We start from the raw sequence: 12186 nt of genomic DNA on the forward strand, positions 1-12186 counted from the left end.
AATGAGCACGGGTATATGGACCACGTTCATACATTAACAAGTACTAGCCATTCATTTCATCCTGATATAGTCATATATATTATTCTATGAGAGTTACCATCCTGTTTTCTTGGTAAAGCCCTTTGTGATGACATACTGTGATCCAAGGCTCTAGTTAGCTACATAAACAGGATATCACGCAACTGCGGCCTGGGCGACTGTGCGCCGAGATTTTGTAGTAGTGCGGACAGCGTATGGGATTATTTTTGTGACTTTAACTCCAAGCAAAACTTCTCAAGTATCAAACAAAAAACGCTAACTCAAGCAAAAGGTAAAACTTAAAACTTGCAAACAAAACATTTGTGTGGTCGTAAACTATTGGTATTTTATTTGTTTGATATTATGTCCTTTTCTTTACAGTTCCCTCTGCTTCTTTCTGCTTTCTTCCGCGCTTCCAAAGTCTTTGTTTTCAATTCTGACACAAACATTTTGCATGGGCGGGTCTTACAGGGGTGTGTCCCCATTGGCTAATGAGTTTTAGGGGCAAGTTTGAGTGACCGCTCAGTGCAGCTAACATTAGAGACTGAGTCTGGAGGACACACAAGCCACTCCACAGCAGATTCCTACAAGATTAATAAAGTGTAAGTACTGATCATATATATTGTCTGTGATCTACGTTGCAAGCATGGTTATTAGACGTTTGTTGTTTTGTTGTGTTAAGTTACTAGCTAGCTAGTAAAGCTGTTTAAGTTAGCATTTAACGTTAGCTAACTGCGAACGTTATCTAAAACTGAGCTAATCTGCCATGGGAATCATGTAGGCTTAGTGAGGCCTTAAAGGCCCAGACACATGGAGCCGATAAGCCGATAATTGGACAGTCTGGCAAGGTCCGTGAGCAGCAGCAGTGCAATAAAAGAAGAAACAGTGTGTACAGATGGAACATTATCCAATATATGTGTCAACCTTAGATAGAATACATTATATTCACAGCTTCTACATTCTACAACGTAACCAATACACTAGCATTGTGTATTATCAGACCAATAGCAACCACAACAATTTGTAGTTAGCTGGATAATAATTTTTCATAATAGACCACATAGCTACGTCACTAACCTAACGTTTCCTGGGATAGAATCATAGCTCTGCTCGGGGTCCTGCATGTCCCAAGTTTCAGTGTTCTACAGAGAGAAGACGATAATTAATACAGCTCCATTGAGTAAGGCCTGACTAAGCCTACGTGATTGCCATGGCAAATTAGCTCAGTAACGTAGCTTCAAGTTTTAGATAACGTTAGCAGTTAGCTAATGTTAAATGCTAACTTAAACAGCTTTACTAGCTAGCTAGTAACTTAGCTAAACAACAAATGTCTAGCAACCATGCTTGCAACGTAGATCACAGATAATATAAATGATCAATACTTACACTTTATTATTCTTGTAGAAATCCGCTGTGGAGTGGCTTGTGTGTCCTCCAAAGTCTAACGTTTGCTGCGCTGAAATGTCAGGGGGCAGGCAGGCACTGAGCTGTCACTCAAATTCACTCCAAAAACTCATTAGCCAATGGGGACACACCTCTGTAAGAACCGCCCACGCGAGATGTTTGTGTCAGAATTGAAAACAAAAGACTTTGGAAGTGCAAACAAGAAAGCTAGGAGTAAAACTGCAAACGTGATGGAGAGAGCAAAAGACTCATAATTGAGAAAGAAGTAGAGAGAACTGTAAACAAAAGGACATAATATCAAACAAATAAAATTGTTTAAAAGCAGTTTACGACTACACAAATGTTTTGTTTGCAAGTTTCAAGTTTTACCTTTGAGGTGACATTTCTTTTGCTTGAGTTAATGTTTTTTGTTTGATACTTGAGAAGTTTTGCTTGGAATTAAAGTCACAAAAATAATCCCATAACACCACTGCAATGACACAACAGAAGAAATAGTTTTTTGAGCTGCTTTGACTACTGCTCTGACCGCAAATCAGTATGACTGTGATGGTTTGCGTCCATGTGCGTTTTAGGCAACTGCGGGCTGGGCGACTGTGTATGGAGGGTCTCAAGATTTCGTAACAAGGCGATGCGTTCTCACAGACTGCATTGCAATGAATGGCTACAGAAGAGAAGAAGTTAGTTTTTGGAGCCGCTATGGCCGATGCTGAACTCTTTGATCGCAATCAGTATAAAACGACCAGACGGTTCTACACTGCCCCAACCGCAACAAGCATGAAATACGTTTAACATCAGGGACAATACGTCCAGATACAGGCAAGCAGCCACCTTGCTGTTTCGACCAAAAGCGCATTTCTCTGCAACGGCCATCAATCAATCGATTCTGCTCCTCTGCCGTTTTCTAATGACCCATAGAGCAAATCTGTGTGTGTGTGTGTGTGTGTGTGTGTGTGTGTGTGTGTGTGTGTGTGTGTGTGTGTGTGTGTGTGTGTGTGTGTGTGTAACTATCCCAGCTTTAAATTTGTTATTTAAAGTGTAAAAAGCGCTCTCTGGTGGGCAAATTATGTGATTGAGACACTATATTTAAAAGACCTCAAACGCATTTTTGACAGCTCTACTGTAATTTCTTAAAAGAAATATATCAGGCAGGCCTTTTTATGTTTATGTGAATTCTTCCTAGTGGAATTGCACTGCCACTGCATACTGGTTACACTTTCTGCTGAGAGGAAAGGACTTGCATGCTCTGCAGTTTGCTCTTACCTGGGCCTCCAAAAATGTCTTGGTCAGGTTGACGAACATCTGACCCACCTCCCTGTCGAAGACCCTCACCCTGTTCCAGTCCAGTGTCAGTGGGCTGTCCTTTCCTTTAAACACCTGACCAAAAGACAGCATATCTGTCAGTATATAGCGCGGACAGAAGAGATCATTGACACTGTGTCAGGGAGAGGGAAACAGGGGATTTACCTTTGCCTGGAGGACCCAGTAAGTCTCTGGTTTAAAGGACTGGATCTTGTCATGGCGTTCCACACAGAAGCCTAGTGTTGGGGTCTGGCATGGTCCAAATGAGATCAAGGAGGAGTCTAGATTACCGTACTTACCCTGGAAATACTTGGTCTGGAACCTGAAAAATATTTTATTAACAAAAGACAGGCTAATTATTATTACCTTAGATCAGTTGTAATAAGTTGTACACACAATGGCCCTCATTTATGAAACATGCGTACGACCTAAAACAGGCGTAGGACGGGCGTACGTCGATTCCTACGCAAAGCTCAGCATTTATCAATTTGAACATGAGCGTAGGCTGCGATAAAATCTCACGTCTGGTCTGAACTCGTGTACGCAAGTTTTCGAGTCAGTGTGGCCTTGCGGTGCATCATATACTCAGTTCAACAGGAGAAGGAGAGGTCATCAGTTGATCACTTATCAGCAATGGCAGATCTGGCTCTTTTAGAAGACTTCTATGAGCCGGTACAACAGTGCACACATACGCGCACGTGCCACTGTGGAGCGCTCCATCGCATTGTTTAAGGGCAGATAGCTTGCATCAGCAGGGGGGACCCTATACACATCAGAAAAAGTCTGCAACATTGTTTTAGCCTGTGGTGTTCTGCATAACATCTTGCAGGAAAACTGGGTGCCATAAATGTAGTGATGGAGCCAAATGACCCGATGCCCAGAGAGCAGTGTCCAGCACAGCCCCAACTGGGGGCTATACGAAGGAGACAGGATATTATTATTCCTCGCTTTTAAAAAGGTAGCCTATAGTGTTATGTTTGGCAATGATATTCAATAAAGGATGCACAACATTTTTATTTATTATTCAGGTTTTCATTTCTCTGTCGTGAACGATTTATTTCTGCCAGTGACAGAGTTATTTCAGCTTGTTTTTCCAGCCCCTCTGCTGTCAGGAGATCGGGTCAAGGTGGTGGTCCAGCACGGGGCGGCGGAGGACACGCGCTCTCCCTCAGTTGTTGCCTCGTTCAGACTCATGAAAAAAAACACAAGTAAAATAAAAGACACTGCATAAACTCCGCTACCGTGTGTTTATTTAAATATAGGTACACCATGTAGGCCTAAGAGATTGCAATAGAAGGCTATATATTACTATTAGGACTATAGAAAATGTGTCAAGGATGTATAAATTAAATAGGCTAAACTTCAGCTGGAGTCCGATTTACTACGGCAACACTGTTGACCGCATCAGTGATCTCTTTTCATCCCGCATTCTTTCTGCAGCCTTTAATAACCTGCCTGAAGGCTGCCAAATAGTACATACGTTAGTCCAAATGAACCTGCGATATCAGGGTTTCAATCTCCACCTCTGAAAAGTTCCGCTTTTCAGCCAGATTGCGTCTTGCCATGTCGTAAATTGTAGGGGCGAGGCCTCAAAACAGACAATATATTGGGGCGTGATATTTAAATTACGATTGTTTCCAGCCACTGCATTTATCAATGTACGACCATCCTTATGCTCTGATTCGTGATACGAACGTTTCATGAATCACACGTGAAGCCTGTCGTAAGACGATTTCTGCACTCATATCTGCGCTGGTTTCTACGTTAGGTTGATAAATGAGGGCCAATAAGTGCTAACCAGCTCCACAAAAGTCTTTGCATTTCTCAGTATGGCAATGTTTAGAAATTTGTGTCGTCCGGCAAATTTCGCGTGCAGAAACTAGAGATACTCAAAGATAATGACCTCTTTTAAAAGAGTCCATGTTTTTTTAATCCTGAGTCTCGTCTTTGGCTAAATAGCAACTGTGTGGAGGAGGGGTGGGGGTGGTGCGCAATCATGGAAGGCTTATGTCATGTGGATACAACGACAGAATTGTTCAATCAGAGATTTGGCGTGTCCCCTTTTTCTGTGTAGCAGTCACAGATTTAGGTAGTATTTAGCTATGTGGCCTGAGCAGGAAAGGCAGGGAGCCTGGCTCAGCATGATGGAAAAGCCTCTACAGCGCGCAGAACAGCGGGAGAAATGTGCGGCTGAAGAAATACTACATTGTACAGAAAGGCTGAAGAAATGTGCGGCTAGGGAAACCGCTAGAGTGCGCTGAACCGGTGAAAAGGGCAGGTGAAATGTACGCAACTGCTGGCAACAAAACAACTTGCTGGAAAACACAAGAGCCTGGGCGTGTGTTTGTGAAGAACTTCATTATTTGCATGTAGGGTAGACAGCAATCAGTTTTGTTCACTTTTTGGCACGACACCTGTAGCCCGCTGCAAAGACAGACTGACTGACAGTAGTGAAGCCCCATCCCTGCACACAGCTGAGCGTGTGCTGCGTGTGATGTGACATCTCCACACACACACACACACACACACACACACCAACACCCACCCACCCAAAAAGGTAACACCAAAAGCTGCAGGAAATCTAACACAAGGTGCCAGAGCCAAAGTGTGGCTATAGAAAGCAGCTTACCGGGTGAAGGCACAGCCGATGCGCAAATCCAGCTCCTGACGTGCATCCACTGACAGGGCTTCGTTGCGGTTGGGCTCTCCCAGGCCATTCATGGCTTTCCAGATATCAGTGTCAGTGATGGAGCTGAATTTGGCACGGTAAACACTCCGCTCCCTGCCACTCCCCTTGCTCATCACTGGCTCAATGGCATCCAGTACCTGGGAGGCAAGAAAAATAATGACTGAGCGGTAGAAAATGAAAATAACTATATTTTCCACAAGCCCTTACTCATCTGGTCCCACATATGCTAATTTTCAGGTTCATACTTGTATTTTGGGTTTCTACAAGACCATGTTTACATGTTTAAATGTTCACAAAACACATAATTCTGAAGAAAAAAAAAAAAAAAACATCAGCCTTGACTACCGATGGTTAAGTCAACATGGATAAGGAATTATTTGTCATATTTCTACATCTTTCTATTTTTCTTATGATGGTGTCATAATTCTTTTCTGTTTTGTTGTTTTGTCTTTTGTCTGTAATTTGACTCTGTGAAATAAAGGGTAAATGAGGGTCACCCCTCAATGATGAATAAATTATAAAGGTTGAAGAATTATTGCCATTATTATTGCTAGTGTTCATATAATTCTATTATACCCACTGCTATACTTATTTTGCTGCCCCTTTAGAAAAGTTGGCAGTTTTGATGGTGCAGCTCTGTTTGTCCATGCAGACTCACTGTAGTTGTTTGTACTAAAAAAAAATATCGTAAATAAATAAATGTTCTTCCTTAAAATGATGTTAAATTCCCATCTCTCAATGCAAATCAAACCAGCTTAGGCTAACTGAACTAAAACCATGCCAATCTCTAGGTATGGTGAAGGGTACATGATGATGTGGGGCTATTTTAATTCCAAAAGGCCAAGGGAACTTTATCAGGATGCATAGTATCCTGGATCCATGAAATAACTGGCCTTTAAAAATAAACATCTGCCTGCCTCTATGGGGATTTAACATAAGGGGTGTACTTACTTATGCCCCCTATATTTTAAGGAAGAACATTTATTTATTTACCATACATTACTCATTCTCAAAAAGAAAATTAGTTTCCTTAAAGTTGGATTTTTAGGGCCCGAGCGCCGACAGCGGCGAAGACCCTATTGAAACTGAAGGAATTATTGTTTCTTTCTTTCTTTTTCCCAGAAAATTAATTGTCTTTTTGAGGGGCTTAACATATTCAAAAACTCCCCAAATTTGGCGGTCGCATCAAGTCTGGTGAAAATGTATGTATTTTAAGAGTTTTGGGAATAGGCGCGCAAAAATGGCTCGCTAGCGCCCCCTAGAAAGTTAAATAAATTTAGCCCCTGCAGTGTGTTTAACGTAGACTCAAGAAACTTGGTACACATATGTAACATGTCAAGATGTACAAAAAAACTTCATTAGAGCCATACCCTAAACCCAACAGGAAGTCCGCCATTTTGATTTCAAAGTTCAAAATTAGTGCGATTTTGGCCAATTCCACATGTCGTACTTTAACGAACTCCTAGACATTTCATCCGATCAACTTCAAACTCTGTCTGTGCCATCTTAAGACATTAAAGATGAAAAATTGTTAAGAAAAACTTTTTGTCATAGGGCGTGGCCGTGGCAGGGCAGCTATTTTGTGCGTTTCGCCGCCGAAACAGGAAGTGGGTGTAACTCGAGTGTACATTGTCCAACTGGCTCGAAACTTTCCAGGATTCATAAGAGTCCAACCCTGAGGACAAATAAAGGCTGATATTTACTTAAAGTCATAGCGCTCCCTAGTGGCAACAGGAAGTAGGCCTAAAAGTCAAGGTGCTATACTTTAACGAACTCCTCCTAGAGATTTCATCCGGCGGACTTCAAACTTGGTCTGTACCATCTCAACACCTTAACGATGAAAAGTTATTAAAAGAAAAACTTTTCGTCAGACGGTGTGGGCGTGGCGGCCATTTTGAGTGTTTAGCGATGAACAAAGAAGTTGTTGTAACTTGAGTGTACGTTGTCGTATCTGCCCAAAATTTCTTACGATGGACAAGGGTCCAGGCCTGAGGACACCTACAGGCCAAAATTGCTTTTGGTCATAGCGCCCCCCCCTTGGCCACAGGAAATCTGCCTTATATGACAAACATCATCCAATTTACATGAAACTTAGAATGTGCGGTCTACATGTGATACTGAGCCGCCCCCTATACTTTAACCACGCCCACTTACTCAGGCCACGCCCCTTTCATAACATTTTAACCGTTTAAGGTAGAGTCTTGTGTGAGGTGTCATTGAACTCAGCACAGAGTTCGTTTTTAATTGGTCATGGTTTGACCAGCCACCTATGCTTAAGCCCCTTAAAATTTGAACCATTTAAGATAGACCGTTGTGTGAGGTATCAATGGGCCTCATTCACCAATATCTTCCTAAGTTTTCTCTTAAATATGTTCTTAAGAAGGTTTCTAAGAAAAGTTTACGCCGGATTCATCACGTGTTCTTAAACAGCAGATTTGTTTGCACCTGTGTTCTTAGGATTGATGAATCCCACGTCTTCGTAACTGAAAGAGCGTGCCAGTCGTTCCTAATTAGCATAAGAAAAACGCCCCGCAAATTCCCATATAAGGACATGACGCTTCCTGTGCACCTCCTGGGAGACAGGTTGTCGGAGCCGCGGTGGAGGAAGTACTGAATCTCAGTACTTAAATAAAAGTACAAATAACCAGAGACATATTTACTTTAGTAAAAGTAGAAGGTGTCCACAACCACAAACAAGGCCTGGCTTTTAAGAAAAGTTCCTATCCTAACCATGAAACGGAAATATGTTGTTAGAATCGGAATGCGGTTGGTTTTATTCATGGATGTATTTTATTTTCTTTAACCATGCAAGTAAGCAAATAAAGTGTGTGAAGCAGCGCAAATGGGGAGATGTGAACAGGTCCAGCCAAATAAATAAGATATGAATGCGTCTTACACAGCCTGGCGGAGGAGTAAACAACGCTGTGGAGAGCAATAGATGGCAACTTTAATTTAAAAACGGGAATAACAATTTTCACTTTTACCGGGGCTGTATTACCGAGGGTCAGCGACGCTGCGCCCGGGCTGTGCCGCACCGGAGCCGGCTTGGATCAGCGGTGCCCTTAATACAGTATCTACGGCAACCAAACTATAGTGGTGAGACAAACGTGTGACGGTCAGGAAGACGTTTTGGCAGGGGGGAAACTGATCAGAAAATGTAACGGAACATTGTAGAAATGTAGTGGAGTAGAAAGTATAGATAATTGCTGCAAAATGTAACAAAGTAAAAGTCAAAAGTAGGCTATGCACTATTGAGTCTACTTAAGTAAAGTACAGATACGTGAAAAATATACTCAAGTACAGTTACGAAGAATTTGTACTTTGTTACATTCTACCACTGCATTTCGGCCCTATAAATAGCGATCAATCACCAAATAACGCAGGATTTAATCAGTTTAATTGCTGATGTAAATTGCAGTGTTAGTGTCTTTTTTGAATAATATGATTTTTTATCAACAAATGATCAGAAATACATTACAGTACAATACTATCATTGTAAACAACTGTAGTATTAAATAAAATGCAGTAAGCAATCATTTGGAGTAAACTGTCATCACTCAAATGTGCGTAAGAGTGTTTGTAGATTTTGTTCTTAGCTAAGAACAAATCCAAGTTAAGAAAACATTATTGAATGCCAGAATCTTCGTAAAAAAGTGCGTAAGAAGGGTTTAAGAACACATTTCTTCGTAAGAACGGTTGGTGAATGAGGCCCAATGAACTCAGCAGAGACTTCCTTCTTCAATGGTGATGCTTTGGCATTAGCCACACTCCTTTTCACAGCTAACGAACCGTATGACGTAGAGTCTTGTGTGAGGTATTAATTATTAATTCCAATTGTTTTTATTAATTAATTACAATTTCCAAAAGTTGATTTTTTTTATTCCTCTTTTTAGTTAACTTTAGCATGGATTCATAACCGTATGAGCACCACTGTAAAAGCTACGTAAAGGGAAAAGAAATGAACAGTCAAGTGAGATCAGCGAATACGAAGTCCGTAAATTACCTGCTCAGCACGAGTTCGCAGAGAAGGTTAATGTCCCTCCGAATTATGTGCATGCTCAAAGCCCATCCAGGAATACCCACCACAAGATAGTATTTCTGCACAGTCAAAGTACATCCAAAAACCCCTATAGCCACCGAGAGCAGTCACAATTAGGGCTGAGACAATTCCTCAAATAACTCGAATAATTCGATTACAAAAAATCCTCGACGCAAAATGACTTGCGTCAAAGCTTCGTTAAATCAATGTTACCAGCATTGTATGCTGACGGACAGTGTTTCCGCACGGATCATTATTACTGTCGCACACCAGACGCTGCTCAGTCTGCTGCTGGCGACACATGCTAGAGCGTAAATAGCGAGGGGTTAAGAGAAGAAACCATACACAGTATATAATGGACCAATAGACCCCGTTGCTCTGGACGGAGACCAGTGAAGGCTATTAGAAGCACTTTTCCGGTGATGGCCAGCTTTACTGCGCAGCCTCCAACTGAGAGAATGTGACGTGAGCAACGTGTCTGAAAGTTGGAAGTCTTCTGGTAGCTGTGCCAAGAGAAATCTCAATCATTCCCAATCTTACAGATACGGAGACTGTAGGTGTATGTAAGGAGATAACATGGGCACAGGCTAATTATTGATCACTAACATGCTAGTTAACATTAGTAATTAAACCTAAACATTTCATGTAAGTCGAAACTGCCTGCGAGCTTCTCCTGTACTATACAGTAATTCCTCTACTATGCGACAGTAAGTCACTTGGTTATGACACAATCGTTAGCTTATTTTTACAAAAACGTCTGCTACGGAGCCATAACGTGAGGTACAAGGTAATGAAGCCTTTTATACATTGTCGTGTTTCTTTGGAACTAAACAACGGACAAATAGAGTCTTTAAACGCTTCAGATGTAAAGTTATTCGCAGTCAAGTGACGTAAAAAAAAATGGCGGTCAGCGGAATGCTAACAGGAGGTGATGGCCAACAAAATGGCGCCATGATGGCTCGAGTTCTGAAGCGAAGCTTACCCCCTTGGAAGAGACAGGCTGGAGAAAACTACAGAAAGTGTTCAAAGTTTGGAATCAGTTCAAACGTAATTAAAACGAAAACTCTGTACAGTATGTCTACTGCAAAATCAAACTAGCTTACCACAATAATAGCACGACGTCAGTGCTTCAGCATCTCAACAGAAAACATTGAGTCTAACTTAATCCTCCATTCCACGAAGCGGACCCGACAAAAGTAAATAACAGAATTGTATGGACGATGAAACTACACCAAACACAACAACTACCAAAAACAAAGACAAGAAAATAGGTAGTGGTGACCACAATTTGATCTAAAGAGCTGACGCGTTGACTATCCCTTCGGAAAAACAGCTGATTGTTGCGCACAACTTTCTCTCTCCACGGAGAAACAGCTGATCAACGATCTACTACCATAAGTGTAACAAAGCTGTTTAGCATTATAATCAAATATATAAATGAAAATAGGTTTAGTATAACTAATATTTTACATATAGGCCTATATACAGATCAGTCTCAGGTTGAAACTGAAAGTTAAGTTGCACAATGTTTATGTATGCCTTAGTTTGAGGTTGATATTATTTGAAAAAATGTTTTCTTAAAAAAACAACAACAATGTAATATGGCACTTGAATGCACTTAATAGGTTTAGTTTTTTGAGATATGGTATTGTAAGCAATGTAGGCAATAAAAATCTTTTGGAAAATTTAACCAAACTATTGTTTATTATTGCTCTTCAATAAAACAAAAGTATTTTTTTTTTTTATCCGATTACTCGATTAATCAATGGAATAATTGGTAGAATACTTGATTACTAAAATAATCGATAGCTGCAGCCCTAGTCACAATACAAGACCATTTAGCAATGGTTAACAACCCCATTAGCCAAATACCGGTGTTAATGAGTCCAGTTCATCAGCTACAACAGATTTCGCGAAGTATCTAAGCACATCTCTGTCAAAGTAAACATGCAGAAATTCACATACAGCCCCGTGAGAGCTGTCATCGGTGAGTTTATCCAGCGAAGGGCAGTTTGAGCAAAGGCACAACCAGTTGGTGTTTGCGCTCGGCAGCTCAGGTTCTGAAGGCTCCCTGCCGCCATCCATAGCCTCTCTCTGGCTGAATATGGATACGATTGAATATCTCAGTCAACATTGTCAAACGTACAGTGTAAAAAAAAACTCATCCATAACATCTTCTTGCTGATGGAAATGTAGCTAGTGTGCAATACAAGAGAAGACACCAGGGAACTTTGGCATTGCGCCTCAAGCTACCAGCGCTGGAGTAGGTTGTAGTTTTTCCATCCTCCAGTCAAGTCACTGTAGAACGGAAGTAGAGGAGATTTTGCAGCTGTGGCCAGCTGAGGCCCAGAAACGTATCCTCTACGCTTGCCTCGGTATCCCCTTTGTAGAGATGGAGATAGACACAGAGATGGTCTTGTTTGTCCACGTATACGGGGTTGTAGCCATACATCTTCACCTTTTCCTTTGTGTTTACTCTGATCTTTTTACATTTGAAAACTTTAACCGACTAGGCTAGCTGTGTCAGCCAGAGACTAGTGAGGTGATTCATTATTAAGAATGGCATTCAAAAAGGTACATATACATAAATTTACTTGTGATCCACCAATGTTGCAATTGAGCCAAGTGGATTAGTCTCAACCTGGCAGAATAGAATAGAATGCTTTTAATCGTCTTGATTCCCAGGGTCAGCAGTCTTCTCTTGGGAAAGAAAGGGTTTCAGGGCCATTAGGGCAGG

General features: G+C 41.3%; 1 protein-coding gene across 1 annotated transcript in view; it reads right to left on the reverse strand.

Annotated features, from left to right (window-relative positions):
• top3b (DNA topoisomerase III beta) overlaps positions 1-12186 on the reverse strand; it is an 81138-nt gene that overhangs the window by 45508 nt on the left and 23444 nt on the right. The window contains exons 5-7 of the mRNA XM_028579004.1: positions 5351-5547; positions 2887-3043; positions 2683-2796 (exon numbers count right to left, since the gene is read on the reverse strand). Coding sequence (XP_028434805.1) covers positions 2683-2796; positions 2887-3043; positions 5351-5547 — 468 coding nt within the window. The remainder of the gene's footprint in view (positions 1-2682; positions 2797-2886; positions 3044-5350; positions 5548-12186) is intronic.

This window comes from Perca flavescens, chromosome 5 (genome assembly GCF_004354835.1).
Source record: "Perca flavescens isolate YP-PL-M2 chromosome 5, PFLA_1.0, whole genome shotgun sequence".
Taxonomy (NCBI): Eukaryota; Metazoa; Chordata; class Actinopteri; order Perciformes; family Percidae; genus Perca; species Perca flavescens.